Below are 19,683 nucleotides of genomic sequence, written 5' to 3'. Positions count from 1 at the left end.
CAGCCTTCTTTATTTCCTGTAAAGGAGAAGCATTGGAACATAATGACTCTAGAACATTCGCTGCCTATTTTTTTCATTTGTATCTTAGAAAAAAATTAGATATATAAGAATCAGGCATTTAAATAACAAGACAAAACCGTCATAAATATATAAAAAAAACATGGGAATTAAGGCAAATTTGAAACATCGCAAAAACCTTTGTATTTTAAGCAGACTGGGTCCGCTCCCCTCCCCCTCTCTCCTTGTTTGTGAACTTCCTAGTATAGAATCAAATTTATCTCTGGGCTCAGGAATTTTTTTAATGAATATTACCAAACGACATAAAGCTGAATGGAAACAATGTAAGGCATGAACGTTTTTTTTCAGTTTTGAAAAGCAAAACCGTATGTTAGATACTGACAAGCCGATATATTTTTCTGTGAGCAGATATCCTTGTACAGGTCGGCCTTTTGCTCTACATTGATAAACCGTATTTTTGTTTCGCTTTTCTATTTTCGTCTGCAAACAGTGATATCATAGAGTGGGTACTACAAATTCTACATATTAACAATAAAAAGGCTTGTAAAAACAAATATTGCATTTCTAATATAACTTACAAGGTGATTCCCCTAAAAAGGACTAAACTTTTTTTAATCTAAACTTGTATTTGTTTGGCTGGTAGCCGGAAGAGAGAGAAATGGACCAGCTTTTACAAACAGCAAAGTTTATCATCTTTTCCCTTAACTTACTCAAGTATTTCTCACAGCTAAATCAAGATAAACTGGTCTTAGTAACTGAAAAAGTTGAAAGTTTCTTTTATTTCAGCTAGGTATGGTTATCTACTTCTAAACATTGGGATTGAACAGGCTTCACAAGGTTTGACAGTTTAACCTTATCTGCTAAGCTGCATTGATTTCACCTTTTGTACACTTCTTTTTACTATTTAACCCTCTCAAGTTCCTTTGATTGCTAACCTGAAAGTGCCAGAACACATTACTATACTATCTGATTCCTTGGGGAGGCCGGTAAATAAGACAGATATCTATTTTATTTTATTTTTTTATTTCTCTCTTTGTATTATTCATTAAAGTAGTTTTGCTTTTGAAGGGATTATATCTCGTATTCACAGTGTTGCATTGGGTTTTCCATAGATCTAAATCGGGTTTTGTCTTATTTCATCATTACCCTCAAATGACCAGTGCTTTTCCTTTTAAATTATCTCCTTTTGAAGTAGTCAAATCAAAAAATTGTAAAATCTTAGTTTTTGTTTGTCTGATCCGGGGAAAATTTTATTAAAATCGCCACTCGTTTCTTACCAACTACATTATTCTCAATTAGGAGCTGATGAGTCTTTTCCTTTATCTTTATATTCATCGAGTTTACCTATTCCTTTAGTAGACCCTTTAGCTAGAATGTGGGTGTCATTGTCCTTATGAAGGCCAAAAATGCTTGTGAGCTGCAAAATGTTAAAATATCTTGGTGGATTTGGTATGGTTTGGAACAAAAGTGGCAATATCTTGAATTTTTTTTTACCTTCGTTTGTTTGGGAAGTTTATGACGGTGTTCTTTTAAAATTGAAGGTTTAAGGAAGAATAAAGGAAGTCTATCTACATTTCTTTCATATAGGAAATGGAAGTCTTTTTTCAGTCTCTCGCAGAACTGTAGACACAAAAAGATAACATGTTCAATTCCAAATTTGGGTATATCCATAAATTTTGAAAAAATTGAGCAAGTATTTAAAATTTATGTTAATTTAAGAGAAATATCAAGTTTTACATTTTGCTACTCTATTAAGCTGCAAATTTTAGTCGCACTAAAATTAACTTATATTTTCATTCAAATCCATATTAAAATTCAAATTTTAATTTAGTTACGTTTGCTTTCCAAGTAATGGTTCTAAAAAAGAAAAAAATCTTAAATATTTTATGATCATCCCTATTCTACATCATGTAATTTGCCCCATAGATCATATATAATCATGAATAGTCTCTGTGGTTCACATGCAATTATATTTGTGATCGCATGGCATTCAGGCTATTTTGTGGATACGATTTTTTCAGCTGTGCCTAGAAAATGACAAGTTTGCATGGCTTTGAAATGATTGACTGCATGAGCGTCATGTAAGAGAGAAATGTCAAAAGAAGCTGTTCTTTGATAATTTTTGTATTTTTTTTCACACGTTTGCTTGAGTTTACGGTTAGGGAATAACGATAGAACGTTGTATTTAAGAGCTACATAACTTGAGAGAACACACCTCATTGAGGTTTCTTCCGAAGTTGACGATTCTCATTTATTGTCGCATGCAAGTTATTTTATTTTTTGTTGGCAATTCTTGTATCAAAGTTACAAAGTCGCTGATTTCGTTGATTGCTCCATGGAAGCGTATTGACATTGATAAGTTTCGTTGATTAATGTATAACGACCGATTTTGCTCTAAATTAAATAGAAAATTATAAAGTATCAATACAACCTATGGTATTCACCTATAGATCATTACTGCATGCACTTTGAAAACTGATTTGAACTCCTTGACAATATGGGATCAAATCGAATCATATAGTGTCATCAAGTCTTCAAGTATCCAAGTCGTCAATCGTTGATTGCTCCATGGAAGCGTATTGACAAGTTTCGTTGATTAATATATAACGACCGATTTTCCTCTAAATTAAATAGAAAATTATAAAGTATCAATACAACCTATGGTATTCACCTATAGATCATTACAGCATGCACTTTGAAAACTGATTTAAACTCCTTGACAATATGGGATAAAATCGAATCATATAGTGTCATCAAGTCGTCAATCGTTGATTGCTCCATGGAAGCGTATTGACATTGATAAGTTTCGTTGATTAATATATAACGACCGATTTTCCTCTAAATTAAATAGAAAATTATAAAGTATCAATACAACCTATGGTATTCACCTATAGATCATTACTGCATGCACTTTGAAAACTGATTTGAACTCCTTGACAATATGGGATCAAATCGAATCATATAGTGTCATCAAGGCTAAGGTTAAAGCGTTTACATGTGTACAGATATTGGAAAACCAAAATTTCCTCTTTTATACTAGCGTTTCAAAACCGTAGAATCTTGCTCTTTCCTTGCAATCATCTTAAGACTGTAAAGAATAAGCGCTAAAAAAAACTTCTTAGTTTGATATGGTATTTGCATCTCAATGAGATTGGATAAATCTAAACTTTCCCATAGGCTAGTTTTGTTGGGTAAAACATCCGGAATTAAATGAGACTTCTAAGGAAAACAAAAACAAGCGTTTGCTCGCATAATTTGTAAATTGAATATACGGGTGAAAAGCTCTTGTGTTAATATTTACGGCCATTTTTAGCTGAAATAATGCTACAGCTCTTTGGCCCTTTAAACTGAATCAGACTAGACGGTACCACCTTTGGGGCTTCGACGAGGGTTTCAGCTTTCGTGTCAGGACGGTCCAAGATAGGTAGTTTCGTCTTCCTTGTAATCTCACGTTTTTCTTGTTGGCACCAATGTAAAAAGTCGTTAATCACCATCTATTTCGTAATATTCTAAAATTACTGATATTTTAAGCTGCATTGGTAGTGTAGTTTAATTTGAAAACTCAATAACTCGGATGTCTCCTGTGGTACGTCAGGGAAACTTTTAGGAATGGATCGACAGCCCAAATTCACGCCTGTTTATTTTCAAGTTTCTACCTCCTCCACGTGCTGAACGTCTCACTACTTGTTTAATTTTCTAATGGCACTTCAGGAATAGATCAACAGACTGAATTATAGTCTGGGAAGGGGCTAAACTTCAAGTTTAACTCCTTATTTACTTGTTAGACTTGTAGACTCCATGAAAACAATTCCCAACTTTGAGAGAGAAAAAAAACCACATCAGTTGGATATAGAATATGACTCAAGTCCTTAAAAATGCCTTGCCAAAGTCTAACGTCAGAGAGGAGAATAATCTAAGGCTAATTCAGGAAATAAGTGTTTTGTTTCTCAAGGTTGAGTTAAGTGTCCCTCACAGAAAATTTAAAGCATTGCAAGTAGCAAAGCAATCCATTCCTGAAAGCTTTACTCGCATAGGAAACAAAGGTTTGTTCAAGCTGGCTCTATCAGACTTTATCGATTTGTTTTTTTATGAAAGCAATAAGCTATCGTTTGTTTTTAGAAATGGTTGATTACGAGTCTGACAATTTGATTGAAGTTACAGAGGCAATTGTCTTGGAGATAATTGAGTCATCGTTTCCAAATCCTATCTCAGTGTCACAAATTGCCAAGTAAGTTTTTTTTAAATTTCTTTTTCAGTAATGCCAACTTTTAGATGCAGATGATTTTCACAAAATCTTTCAGGGATTTTTTTCGTAATGTTCATCCGGAATTATTTCTAAATATCTTATAAGGTAATAAATATATTATTCTTATAAGGTAATAAACCTTATGGAATATCTTGAAATTTGTTTAACTTTAATATAGCGACGAAATCTGCTGCCTCTGAAATTAGCCTAAAATAGGAGTTAAGATACGGAGTTTCTTATAAGACCAAAGACTTGGACTGTTTTGTTTTCCAGGATATGGCTACAGGGTGAAAACGTATGGAGTCTTTTTTTAATACAATTTATACAATAATAATCAACTTTATCAGGTATTGTTATAAGGATACTCTTTTCTTCATCTCTGATTCCACAAGAATAGCAGATGTAAATTATCTAGGGTCTGCGGTTGGGAATGATATTATACATTATTAACATACTTTAATTCTCGTGCCAAAACGTAATTTGTTGCCATAACTCCCCAGCAGGAGACTGGGTTGTCTGCCATCCTCTACATTACCCATCTACACTACCCTGGAAATGAATTTTATCTAAAACACTGTTCAATGTGGGTATTTTTGGAAAAATCCGGTCTTTAAGCCTAATTACGCCCTTGTTTAAGCATGAAGTCCTTTCAGAAAAAAAATTAAAGAAGTTAATTGAAAGTTAAAAATTTAATTGAAAAAAAAAGAATCAAACTTAAAACATGAAAAATGGTTTGATACTCCTTTGATTCATAGAGTTTATCGCTTCTTATTCGATTCTCATTTTTTTTTAGGTAAAGGAATGAATAACTATTATTGAAGAAACCTACGTCAGAAATCCTCAATTTTAGACGATTTTCTTCCCCCCCCCCTGTTATTAAGGTTGCATACTATACATATGCCCACCTAGTAAAACGAAGAAAAGCCGACTACGGAAAAGAAAAGAAAACGCAAATACAATATAATACATCGCCTGATAATGAACAAAATGCACTTATCCTAGATGAGCTAACAGATTATCAAAGATTAAACAGATTAAACTTTTTTTTCTGCTGGATTTTCCAAAGCATACCCGAGTTACATTGACGCTCGGCAGAACGTTAGCTCATCATCATGCGAGTAATCAGAATTTGAAGCCTTTTTAAATTGCTTCTTCGAGTTGCGATAACAATCAAGCCCTTCTCCTCTTCATTGCCTGTCACAGTGTAGCCATATTTTATACCAATTTGGCTTTCTCCTTCCCTCCTTTGACATGAGGATTGGTTCAGCCAAGTTTTTAGGTCCCAATTCTAATTCTTTATCCAAGTTCACTCTGCACTTCAACATATTTAATGCAGTAATAATCTGTGAAGATTTTCAGAGCAACAAAATCCTCATCTGCAATATGAGTCAGTAAGTGAAGTGGCGCTGTGATTTTCACCAAATCGCCATCAAGCGCTTCATGGACCACATCCTTGTTTTTCCTTTTCCATTCTGATTTTACATAACAATTGGGTGGAGAAGAGGACCTTAAGTTTGAATAAAGTGTCGCAAGGGTTATTCCTAAGTGATTACTTACAGCTGATTCATAATACATCAAAACAGTTAGGGCAGGGATAAGGGGACTTTTCTGAAGAAAATGTCTAGATCTTAGGTTAAGATTGTTGCACTCTTGATAAATGTAAAGCTTTCGGACTTAAGCGCAAGTTGGGCAGAAGTTGGGCAAGTTCGCAAGGGTTATTCCTAAGTGATTACTTACAGCTGATTCATAATCCATCAGAACAGTTAGGGAAGGGATAAGGGGACTTTTCTGAAGAAAATATCTAGATCTTAGGTTGAGATTATTGCACTCTTGATAAATGTAAAGCTTTCGGACTTAAGCGCAAGTTGGGCAGAATCTGGGAGATAGGAGAATAAGACAGCGGAGAAACTGGTAGATACACAACGGGATGGAATTAAAATCACCGTATGATATGTATCAATCCTTCGTTTGGTGTCTATTAAGCAGCATCCCTAATCTCGAGCACACAGTAGGGAATCTCTTTTCAGACTCCAATTCTCGTAATTAATCGGCGGTAGACCAAGATTACGATGAAACCACGTGATCCTGGGATGTTAATGGTTACATAATAATTGTTCATTTCGACAAGCTTCATTCGAAGTTTTCAATTACCAGTTATTACTATTCCCCTTCTCAGTCTTTCCACCTCGCTATTCTGTGTCATATGTCTAACTAGATAGTCACGACCACTTACATGGAAAGTAACAGCGTATTCGCTTCGGTGATCAGATTTGTTTGTAAACAAACCACTTCATATGCGCTCAAGCATCGCGGTTGCAGTGGCAGAACAACCTGGAAAATTACTTTTTTTGCACACGAAGCACTTATGTGGCTTTTTTTTTGTCGCTTCTAGTGGGCACTGGAAGACCATGGAGAGCTTTTGTAATTAACAAAATACAATATTTAAGATAAAATAAGCTTTTTGATAAAAAACTGATGACGACAGACGGATCATAGGTTACAACCATAATTTTAAATAAGAATGATGCGGCCTCTATGTAAAAAAAAATGCATGTTCTCTTCCAGTAACATTATGGTTGTAGCAGTAGCTGAGCTGTAGCCTGGTAAAAAGTAAACCACGGCTTGTAGTGACCCAAAATTTTACAATAAGACACAATAAAAAGTAACCCGCGTGGGTTATATCCAAACATTTTATAACTTTAAATGCGATAATACATCATTTATCAGTAGCTACTATAGTATAAAGGCTATAAGACTCTTCTGTGGAGAAGAAGGATTCAAATTCAAGTCGCTCGGTAATACCACTTCATTTTCTATGAATCATATATCCATTTTGGATTCTCTGTAATTTTAAGGATCCCCTAGACTGCTATTCCAGTATATGAGAATTGGGCCAAAATGAATAGAAAATGGCAAGATATTTTTCATTCATTATAACCTAATAAAGAATGAACCACGGCTCGTAGTAATCCAAAATATTACTATTAAGACACAATAAAAAGAATAATTCACGTGGGTTATATCCAAAAATATTACAACGCTAAACATTACAACGCATAATAAATCTTTTATCAACAGTTACCACAGTACAGAGGCTGTGGAATTCTCCTTCGGAGAAGAAGGATTGAAGTTCGAGTCGCTCTGTAGCAACACTTCATGCTTACTGAATCTTCTGAAATAATGCTTTCTGAAATCTTCTTATTATTCTAATTAAACGACCCTTGTGTTTCAGGAGTCGTTATTAAAGAATTGGGACAAAATTAAAACATTAGCGTAAAAAACGAGGTGTTGAGGACTGTATTACCCCCTTAAAACACGGAATAATGTCTGTTTGTTTTAATTTTTAATCTTGTTCCTTGCTTTTAGTTGAAACACCTCGAAAAAATCCCCCCTCCCCGTGGAAACATCCTCTAGGCAATTCAATCCAAATAAAAATTTGCCCCGGACAATTAACTTTAACATCTCCACGCGTAAAATTGAGTCAGCAAAGAGAAAGTAAGGCAAATAAAAGAAATTTCGTATAGAAATTATGGCATTTTCCACCAATATAAAATTTTCCCTGAAAAGTTCACCCACCCCTGAAACTTCCCTCCCCATTGAAAATTTTCCCTGTAGAAAATCTTTCCTCTCCAGCAGAAAATTTACCACCATTGTTCTCCCAAAAAATATATGCAAACTTTTGAATAACAAGTACTATACGTAAACAATGGGCAAAATTTATAACTTAAAGATCTTTTCCTAGGTGGTGTGGTGGGTTATGTTATCTCTAAAGCCATAGTTTTTAGACCTCCAACTATGCTGAACAAAATTGCTATGTCAAATTTTGATCAGACGATTTTGGGGGTAAAAGGGGCATGGGAGTTGGGCTAATCGCTCTCCAATTTGTTTGGTGACTTAAAAAGGGCACTATAGATTCTAATGTCTGTTCAAATGAGCCCTCTTTCGTTGTTCTAGGACCAGGGGTTCGTTACATTCACCCCTAGGAAAAAAACAAGAAATTAACACGCATCTGTGATCTTTTTTTTTTGGCAAAAAATACAAAATTACTTATTTTTACAGATAGGGGCTTGAAACCTCTACAATAGGGCTTTCTGATACGGTGAATCTGATGGTGTGATTTTCATCAAGATTTTTACCTTTAGGGGGGGGGGGTATTTCCCCTTTTTTTCGAAAATTAGACAAATTTGATGGGTAACGCTAAGCTTAATGAATCTTATAATTTTGGAATCAGCATTAATAAGTCGATTCTTTAAGCGTGTAACTTTTTATTTTTAGTTTATAGCACTAAGAATCCGTTGGATTATAAATTTGTATTATATTTGAATTTTCTGCGCACATCGAACAGAAAATATTGTTCAAAGGCTCTGGAAATATAGTCCTAGTGTCTCCTTCTACCGGCCTTTGAAATTAATTTTCAATTTAAGCCAAATTTTGCTCAGTGCATTATCGCGATTGAGGTAATATAGTATGTTCCTTGTGAAAATTTCTGAGAAAAGTTTGCAAGTCGAAATGGACTATAGAGACAATCGGAATTTTAGTATTGTTTTGTATGACTAATTTGAGATTCCTTGAGTCATTTTTGTCTTCAAGCGATTTTGTTCTTTTACTCTTTTTTCTTCAAGTCAAACAAGATCCGATCCCAGAAAAATTGTGGAGCTGTTGACATCATTGCAAAACAAAAGAAGAGTGAAGACAATCGGTGGTGATAACTTTACGAGAATGACCAAAAATGAAGATAATATTAAGGTACTTATATTACTTTTCCTTGAGAGTAAGTAAATTATCTACAGCCAGTATTTCTTAAAGATTAAAAGAGGTGACGATCACTCAATCATTCGTGGCTCCTGAGTTATTCCTAAACGTAAGAGTCTTTCAACAAGAGGCTTTTGTAATGTAACTATTTGGAAATTAATATGCCCTTATATATGCTGCTAATACGGGTGAGAACTACAGCAACGCCTTGCATGAGAAGGAAACAAAATAATGAGAAAGTTTTACTAAGTTATTATCTTATATATGGCAAGTGTTTATTTCTACTCGACCACTACTGCTACTGTTACGAACTACTCCATGCTGTACTAAGCCGCCTAAGTCCAACGCAGCTACGCATGCTCCTCTTCCATTCCAATCTATTCAAAGCTTGTGTTTTTACACCCTCTCGATAAGTTTCTATTTCCGTTAAATCTTTCCTTACGACGTCCTCTCACTCCATTCGGGACGACCCGCTTTTTGTTTGGCCCTAGACGGTTGGCCGACAAGGATAATCTTTGCCAATCTGTCATGCTTCAAGTTTCTCTCATTATAATCCTTTCTCTCATTATAGCCCTAGAAAGCGGGAGAGAACCTCATTTTTCGTATAGCTTTCTATTTAAGATACAGTCAGTCAGTTGGGTACCCAAAACAGTGCGTAAGCGATTTCTCAGGAAAACATTTAGCAGCTCCTCTTCCGTTTTTGAAGTGCCCACGCTTCAGAATCATGCCCGACCACTGTCAGCACTGTAGCTTCCAATATTCTAATCGTTGGTTTGCAAATTTATCTTCTTTTTCTTCCAAACTCTTTTCAATTATGAGAAAAAACTGTGGGCATTCGCTAGTCTACTTTTAACATCTTCACTGCTCCCACCGTCTTTATCAATAACACTATCTACGTATGTGAAGCTGTTCACTTGATCGATCTCGCCAATTAAATATAAAATATACCTTAGGCTGGCTGAGAAGTAAATTGCCTTGTCTGCAATGGAGAGATAAGGTTTGAGCCAATAAAGGCTTTGGTGTCAGCTTTAAGCATTTGTGTAGGAACTGTTGACTGGTAAAAAAAAAACGGTAAAGTATGCAGCATCAGACTTGAAAGTCCGTTCCGACAATTCTCATCTCCTGGGGGCGACCCATCCCGTACTTTCTTACGCTCTTCCTGTTTACCCCAAATTTTTCCAGGTACTTATTTTGGAGTCAGTTTTCTTCTTTCTTTCAAAAACAAATGTGCGCGTTATCAGTCCAGAAGGCCTTGAACCTCTCCTAGAATCTTTAGTACATAATTTCTTTTATTTTTCAGTGTAATTCCCGTGGGTTTTTTTAACTACCTCCTCCCCCTAGAAATTAATTGTGCATACGTGGCTAGAATAAAGGTAACTAATAGTCTGTGTAGTTCATTAATGTGCTTTTCTTATTTGGCTTCCCATTACTTAGCATATTGATTTCAAATTCAGCCCTCAAGGAGAGGCTAGATTTACATTAGGTTTTGTCTAATGTAAATCTAAACGTTTAACTTATGGCTATGTTTTTTCATATGTCCTGCAAATCTATTTCTCCTGAAATCTTTTGACTTGTTATTTTTCTATTGTATTAAGTTATAAAATCCCCATCCTGGGTCCTTTCAATTCTTTTTGTGTTGACTGAAGTTAGACATCCCTCAATACAAATACTTGACAGTTCGAGCGGGCTAGTTAGTTGTGAATTTTTCTTGTAGTACACTTCCTAAATTATTAGATCTCTTTCAATAAATTCTCTGAATTTGGTATTAAACAGTTTCGATACTTAATTTTTCAACCTAATTTTTCATATATGCCTTCAAATTTAAATTAAAATCGTTATTTTACGTGTGAATGAAATTTTCCAGGAGGAATTGTCGGGCGGGGGTGGATATCCACATTAAAATGAATCTGACTTGCGTTTCTTTTTCAAACTCTTTGCAGGTACAATCAAAATAAATTAATTAGATAGTTTATATAAATGTAGTGTAAAGGGCAACTTTACTCACTCTGGGATTAGCTCTATTGTGGAAAGCATAACATTTAAAAGAAACAAATGTTTGTGTTTATCGATTCAGTGCATTATCGTGTTTTTCAATTTATTGCCTTGATTCCCCAATGAAGAGGAATTGTTTGGAGGTGGTAAATTTCTGGGAGAGAACGGAAAGAATTTTTTAAATTAAAAATTACGACCTTTATTAATGCACGGATGGAAGGGGAATTTTCCATGAGGCAGAATTTTCCGGGGATTTTTACGCAGAGGGGGAATTGTCCGGGAAAAATTTCCCCTGAATCTCCTTTCTTTTGAGATCGCAGCCATACATGATCGGTAGCATGAGTATTTTATATTTTCGAAGTCATTTGCCTATTATCTGTTTGAATAAAAGTGGCTTCCTCCCCTCCCGGTACTTCTCCCTCCCTTAAAAAACTTCCTGTGCTCATATGTGATCAGGCCTTTAGACACTGGCTGTTTTTTGTTGTTGTTTTTTTTTTGTATTCGTTTTGCTCTCCTTTCCCTTGGATATCTTGATTCTAAATTTAAGCCTTCTAAAGTGAATCCCTGCATATGTTTCTGATGCACATAAAAGTTGAAATACATGTTTGATGATTCTGTAGTAGTTATAACAATACTTGATGCAACAGGGTGTTTATTCATTTAAATATGATTTAAAATGGGGTAAAATAAAATTATCTTCTTGTGGCCCATGGGTCGAAAATATAATCTCCAGATTTTGATGGTGTTCCAATTTTCAATATTCTGATTTTGTTATACAAAATAATGCATACTCAAGTACTGCTAAGTATTTTGAACTAAGTGTGTGACTCCTTTTTCATATAAATAAGTAGTTCTGCATCCAGGTTGTCCCCTCGCCCCCCTTCGGAAATCTCTAGTATATATTTTCTTACATTTTAGAGTAAGCCTCTTCAAGCCTTTTTTTTCTTGACTGGCTGAGAAACATGAATAAAATTAGGACTTGAGCTTTTTTTCTGGAAGTATATGTATTATCCTAATAATGGAATGAAAAAATTACATCATGGGATAAATGTGCCTTTAAGAGTAGTATACTTGTTACTCAAAATCTTTTAAAATATCTTATTTGGAAGCATTAGAAAACATCCTAGTTTGAAATAGGCTCAAGAGCACACAATACGCCTTACTTGGTATAGAATTGGCCCATCAGTTACCAAACTATTTTTCAACTCATAGGGCTAAACCGAAGATGGTCTACTGTCTAATATTATTTTTGCTATTCTTTTGAGAAAATGACGCTTTATATTTTACGCTTTGTCGATCTTAGTGTTCCAGGTTTAATTTTGTTAAATGATAATCTTCTGATTTGCAGATTTACATTGTGGACGATTTATTTCATCCAGCCAAGGTAAAGTTAAAATGAACCTCCTTTGCACTACGCAGCAATCTTACACGAACTTAGAGTAAATATGAAATTAGTCTTGCACTAAGTGATATCGCTTTGAATTGATCGCGTTGAAGTATAATGGCAATTTTAATGCATTGCCCACTAATTAGCAAATTTCAGCGGAATAGAAAAAATTCAAAGACAACAACAGAAAGTGTAAGTAGGAAAAACAGGAAAAAAATAATTCATTACTCCGTTAAAATTAAAATTTGGAAAAATAAGAAAAAATATGGAGAAAAGACCATGAAATAATTTAATTTAATAATGCAAAGAAAAAATTACCTACATTTCCGAACGCTACGAGCAAATCTGTTTCTATTGCATTGCATTTAGTAGTAATTGTTGCTTCAAAAAGCTATGCTCAGCATCTGAGTTGATCTATTCATAGCATTCAAAACTGCTGTTTGTCCAAATTTTTTTGAATATTTCTATATATATATATATATATATATATATATATATATATATATATATATATATATATATATATATATATATATATATATATATATATATATATATATATATATATACCTTAGTTCCTTTTTTGCCACCAAAGGCATCCACGGCATCCAGAAAGAGCCGCCAATCATCCCTAATATGTGCTGCTACCCAGTCGTCTTCCCATTGGGGTTGGACTGTCGAATTGATAAACTTATGGTCCCGCTGGTATTTACGACGAAGTGTATTTGTTGGGTTTCTTCTTCTTCGGGTTTCCTCTGGTTGACACTCGAGTACCGTTCTGGGGAGTCTATCTTCCGCCATACGGATACCCTGTCCCAAGTAGCGCCATCTTCTTTGGCGTATGACATCTGTTATCAGGGGCTGATGCGTGATAGAGCGAAGTGTCTGGTTAGTTATGTGGTCCCTCCAGTTAATGTTCAGTATCCTGCGAAGACAGTTGTTCTCGAAAGTGAGAATCCTCTTTTCTTGTTGTTGGTTCAGTTTCCACCATTCACAGCTATAGATGAGGGCAGAGAGGACGTTACTATTGAACAGCCTCAATTTCAGTTTCAGGAAGTACTTTTTCGATCGCCAAACTTGGCTTTAGTCGATTAAAAGCTACACTGGCTTGTCCAATCCTTGACTTCACCTCATTTTTGTTTGATCCAGTTCGTTCGACTGTAAATAGTGACGAAGACCTCACTGCCTTTCCATAACAAGCAAAAACAAAGTAGAAACAATAGGAAAATTTTTTTCAAGACAGTGGAAATCAATTCAGTGGATATTTCGGCCCTTTGTACAAGGGCCGTCTTCAGCACAACACGAATATATATATATATATATATATATATATATATATATATATATATATATATATATATATATATATATATATATATATATATATATATATATATATATATATATATATATATATATATATATATATATATATATATATATATATATATATATATATATATATATATGTGTGTGTGTATAAACTTACATTAAATGTGAGAATCTAAATCTGCCGAATTACGAATATAGGATTTTTGGGAATACAATAAAGGCTTGAAAGCTGTGTAAAGCCATTTTCTTACATTGGAATATTAGAATATACTATATTAATATATATATATATTGTATAATACTATATGCTATATTAGAATATTACTACATTCGTAATTCGGCAGATTTCGTTAAAAAACTTAGCAACAAAAGTATTTCAGAAAACACAATAGTTAGTAGTTTTGACATTGTTTCAATGCATACTATTCTATTTCTGATTTATTTCTGATTTAAATTCTATTTCTGAGCAATTATTAAAAAACAAAATAGAAGAAAATTACCACTTAAACGAGGTTTCAGCGTCAGGAATTGATTGTTAAGTTTTAATGACTCTAGTTAAAATTTATAATGAGTTTTCTATGTCTTTTCAGTTTCGTGATTCTTTTTATCAGCAAAAAAATAGGTTACTTATGGGGGGCAACTTCATCTGGGCTACTGGCCCAGTTCTGGGCTACTGGCCCGTCTTTAGTTGTGTTAATTATTCGTAATACTGATACACTGGAATTTGCTGTCTATCAAAAGCCAACGCAAAACAATGGATATCTTCATTATAATTCAAATCACCCGCCCCCCCCCCCCCCCCCAAGTTAAAAGAACAGTTGTAACATCTCTCATTGATCGTGCCCTGAACATCTGCTCCAATTTGTATATAAAGGCAGAAATAAATTTTATCAGAGATATTTTTTTTGGTAATGGGTACCCCATTCCTTTTGTCAATAAGATAATTAACCGTAGACTAAAAAGACATTCCCCTAAAATCGAAGACATGTCACAATGTGACGCTACTGATAAGCCCTCAAATATTATCTATCTTCCGTGTATCCCAAAAATCACAACAAAATTAAAAAATGTTTGCACAAAAAATAATCTGTATGTAGTCTTTACTAATAATTTTAAAATCATTAATTTCTTAAATTCCGGTAAAGATAAAACCCCAGTTACTCGCCAAAGAAGGGTCTATCAAATATCTTGCGGTTGTGGAAATTACTATGTTGGCAGGAACCATCAGAATCTAGAAAAACAACTACACTAGCATAAAAAAGACATAGACAAGACAATAATTCCAAATAGTTCTAACAACTCCATTGATTCCGCTTTAGGTTGGCATATATTTAATAATCCCTCTCAACAATACATTTTGAAAATCTTCACTCATTAGTAATGGGATAAATTCTTTTCACTTGGCTAAATTCTTCGACTTGGGGATAAAACAGGTGGTTCCGGAATCAATCAAAATTAGTCTCAAAAGTCAATCAAAATTAGTCTCAAAATAAGCAATAATATTTCTTTGAATAGGGACTTGAGGGAGTCCTCACTAAATTCTTTATGCTCAAACTTAATTAAAAATAATCTAATATATTTTACTAAACCAATTTATAATAGTATTCAACCAGTTACAAAAGACCTTTGAGACAGGCTGCAAAAACCTAAGGTTAGCTTTGAAAACTTGCATTTGATCATTTTTTTTTCTGTTTTGTTTGAATGATGGTTCTGGTACCATCTGTTTGTTTGAATGATGGTCATGGTATCCAGGGGTGATCTGTAATCGTGAGCAGGTTGAATATTCGGTATCGTGTTGGCTCTCGAAACGAGATGGTTCTATGGCAAATCTCTTTTCCAGAGGCAGGTTGCTAGTTTGCCGCCAAACCCTCATCCTTTTTCCAGGCTTGGGACTGGCTGTATGATTACAGCCGGAGTATATATATATATATATATATATATATATATATATATATATATATATATATATATATATATATATATATATGTATATATCGAAAGAACCTGACCTTCACGTCAAACATAATTCAATGTACAAAACACATAATACATAAATGCACAAATACATAAAAAAAAGAAGTTACACTTAATTAAAAAGTAAAAAATAAATAGATAATAATAAAATTAATGACTAGTTTTCCTGGTTATTATGCAGCTCAACAAAACTCGGAACAATGCTCTTGCGATATCTTTCATGTTTTGCGGGGATGGGAGTCAATTTGGAGATTTTTGGGGTTTTATACGAGACGGCCTGTTGCAGGCGGGAAGGTAGGGCTCGAGGGTGATGGAACGTAATGGGGGTAAAGACAGTGTCTTGGTACCGAAATAAAGGTACAGGAGGCTTCTTCTCTCGGCCAACGTAGTGAGCTGGAACTTAACTTGTAGATAATGATATGGGACCTTCCTATCACCATTTATGATTCCACGTGCTGGTTTTTGGACATTTTCAATCATACAGGTTTGCTGTGAAGAACCACACTGGAAAAGCATACTCGAGTATTGGCCGAATAAAAGGACAATAAAGTCGAAGAAGATCCTTAGGGGGGCAAGGAAACTTTACCAAAGTTTTGAAGGGAAACCGAAGGGGAAGCTTGTTCAAGGATGTGTTGAAGATGGATGTACTACTTCAAGTCAGCAGTAATTGTCATCCCAAGTAGTTTAATGTATGTGACCAAGATTTTGGGATGAATGTGGCTTGTGAGAGAGGTTTATGATTTTAAAAAATTAACTGTCATAACTGACGATTTATTAGCGCTAACTTTCGTCCTCGACAAAGAAACTTCCTGTGTGACATCGGCAAGTAATGTCACAATTGAGCTTTTAATGTTTCGTCGGCAAACGTCAAATGCCGACTGGTCATCCACGTACTTCCATCGCTCTGGGTGGAGAGTCATGAGGCTTTTAACCATTATAAGGAATAAAATGGGACCCATCAGAGTTCCTTGGGGGACCCCAGATAAGATAGGAATGGATCGGAGTAAACATTTGTATATTTAAGAACTTGAGAACGATTTGTTAGAAAGGAGGCAACAATTTTAACTAGAAAGGGACTCACTTGAAATTCCGTCAGCAGTTTCTTTACAAGGATGTTGTGGTCAATTAGGTCGAACGCTTTATGGAGATCAATTAATAAAAGATTCAATCATATATCATGGTTTTCAAGGTTTTAACAACGGTGTCAAGAGGACTAACAAGGTAATGTGAAGTAGATGTCTCCTTCAGGTTCCAAAATTGTTGTGAGTCAATAAGTTCAAGAATCTCTCCCTTTAACCAATTAGTTAAGAAACCCTCGTACATTTTAGAAAAAACTGGGTTAAGGTGATTGGTCGTACTCGAGTAAAATTGTTCAGGCCTCCCTTCTTTTGAATTGGAGTAATATATCCAGCATCTAACACGACGGGTAACTTCTGGAATTACTAATAGCATTAAAAATACTAACCAGGGGTGTTGATAGTTTATCAGGGAATGCTTTTAATAGATCAATTGGGATATCAATGAGACAAATACTATTTTTTTTTTCAGTTTCTGTATTTTTTCTATTATTTTCTACGCCGAAATTTCTGGGATTGTATCTTTTGGTGTTTCAGGGATTAGCTGGTTTTCCGAGAGAGGGGGGAATGCTTGCGCAATGCTAGCTTGGTGTTTATTTAGATCATTGGCTGTCTGTTCAGACGGTTCATCCATAAGAATCAAGGTCCTCGCACGAGCGACCCCCAATTTCTTTAATTTTCTTAAAACATTGCTTAGGTTTGCTCTGTCTTAAGTAGTTTAATTTATTCTTACGATAACGAGAAGCAGCACGACGTATTTCTTTCTTTATTTGTTTATGGAGGGCTAAGGCATCCTCTTTCTTTCTGAGGCGAAAATGTTTTAGTTTCAAATGGCTTAGTCCTTTTATTTTTTCATTAATGTAAGGTTTATCTGAGGAACATACCGTCTTGGTAACCTCTGGGAAACAATTGTGGTAATTTGTCATTAATTTTGTTTGAAACAAACTAACCATTGAATTAAGATTTACACACGACAAAACATCATCCCAACTCTCAGACGTAATCCAAAATCAAAAAGACCTTGACTTGTCATTGGCCGGTACGGAAATTCAGAAACTGAGTAATTTGTCTTAAAAATTAACAGTGGTTTCAAATGTAGCATGAAATTATAGATACAACCGAGAGGGGGGGAAGAAGGGTAGTTGGAATATTGTAAAAGGTTTTAAGGTTGGTGCAAATAATATCCAAACTAGTTCCACCCATTGTAGCGGGGAAATCAATAATTGGCTTAAAGCTTCTGATTTTTGCACAGATAATTAAGACTTACTTCGTTTGCGTCTCCTGCTATAAAAATACCGGCAGTGGTATACTTTGTCGTCACAAAGTCAAAACTTGCTTGTAGCCTGTCACGAAAATTACGACGAGAAAAAGCATTCTGTCCGGGTGAATAATAAAATGCGCAAATTATGAAATTAGTATAAGACCGTGGTAGGCATTTGGGCTTAGTATATATCCAAATGATTTCATCGCAATCACCTTGACCTGGCACGTGGATAAGAATAGAAGATAGACAATTCTTTGCAAAAATTATTACTTCTACCCCCTTTTTTTCCCCAGTTGGTGGTCAACCGGGCGTAGTTTTATAAACTTCTGAAAACCAGTCATTTTAAGGAGATCTGGACTTTGTGCCTGGACTTCAGTAACTGCAATTATATCAATATGGTTCAATTTTGCTGTTACTTCTAACTCAACTAACTTTTCAAAATTTAAACTTTCGGCGTCCGTAAGGAGGAAAACGGGGAAATGATAACGTTTCTTTATCAAACTCTTTAAAAACAGATTTCTTCAAAAAGGCTTTATTCTGAGGCAACTTTGGCAGGGTGTAAGAATTAAAATTAACGCTGGGAGTGGCGAGAAATCGTTGGGTATTGTAGGAGGGTTTGTCGTAAGGCTCAAACTCGCTACCCTGGACCGAGAGACTACTAAACCGGTTTTGAAGTGGGATTGGAAGAGGTCGACTTTTAAAAGTTGAGGGTAAATTGTGAGAGCCGTGATAAGAATTTTACTTTTTTGTAAAATTTTCTTCTATTAAAGAGAGGAAACTATTTCTTTTATCTAAATAATCACGGGCAATCAGTGAGCATTAACTGGTCTATGGTTGGACATTAAGAGTGAAGCTTCAACTGGGGAATGTGATTTATCGGATAATTTTTGGGATGGACTAAGAATTACAGGATAATTTTTGCGTGTGGGAACTCTCAAACCAGAGTCATACTGGTAGGGTAGCCAGGGGGAGGATGAAGTGCAAGGAATGGGGGAAGGTTTCCTGGTGATCCGGGAATAAGAATAAGTTAAGGACTTGGGAGGCTTGATTTCTTTAAACTTATTTCGGGTTTGTTGATTTTGTGACTGACTTTGCTGTACAGCGGGGTTTGGACCCAGGGGGTAGAAAAAGTGGTGTTAAAGGTGGTTCAGGGCCATTATTCAGAGAACGGGGAAACTCGCAGTTTAAACATAATCACTCACCACATTGTTTTCTCTCTTCAATAGAAATGCCTGCGCACTTTGGGCGAAACCACCGTTGACACCGACTGCACTGCACTGTTTCACTAGCGGCACGAAGTCTGCACTCTGGGCATGTGAATTTCATGGGCCTTGACATGATAATGAAATAAATAATCCAGATTATAAAGCTCCGAACTGGTCAATGACTGAATTTGGGATTATAATAACTTTCAAAACGGGTTTCAAAATGTACCCAGCATAGATGTTTACAGGTTAAATGCCAGAAAGAGACTGAATATCTTGTTTCACTTAAGCTCCTATTCTGAACTCATCTGAAATCAACCCCAGCGACTCTATATATAGCGATGGTGCGTTCTATCTCTCGTTCTATCCCACCTATCAGTATTATTTATTTTTTTATCCTTTATCTATTTTTACTATTTATCTCGATATTTTTATGT

General features: G+C 35.0%; 1 protein-coding gene across 10 annotated transcripts in view; it reads left to right on the top strand.

The window, feature by feature from the left end:
- The window catches only part of LOC136031218 (uncharacterized), a 128,034-nt gene that overhangs the window by 84,816 nt on the left and 23,535 nt on the right, over positions 1-19,683 (top strand). For 6 of the 10 annotated variants that reach the window (XM_065710604.1, XM_065710603.1, XM_065710610.1 and 3 more), the window contains exons 6-8: positions 805-855; positions 4,138-4,246; positions 8,887-9,010. In XM_065710604.1, the coding sequence (XP_065566676.1) occupies positions 805-855; positions 4,138-4,246; positions 8,887-9,010 (284 nt within the window). The remainder of the gene's footprint in view (positions 1-804; positions 856-4,137; positions 4,247-8,886; positions 9,011-19,683) is intronic. The other 4 variants (XM_065710607.1, XM_065710611.1, XM_065710606.1 and 1 more) reach the window with 1 other exon arrangement.

This window comes from Artemia franciscana, chromosome 9 (genome assembly GCF_032884065.1).
Source record: "Artemia franciscana chromosome 9, ASM3288406v1, whole genome shotgun sequence".
Taxonomy (NCBI): domain Eukaryota; kingdom Metazoa; phylum Arthropoda; class Branchiopoda; order Anostraca; family Artemiidae; genus Artemia; species Artemia franciscana.
The sequence above is the reverse complement of the archived record's forward strand: the minus strand, read 5'-3'. Positions and strand labels throughout refer to the sequence as shown.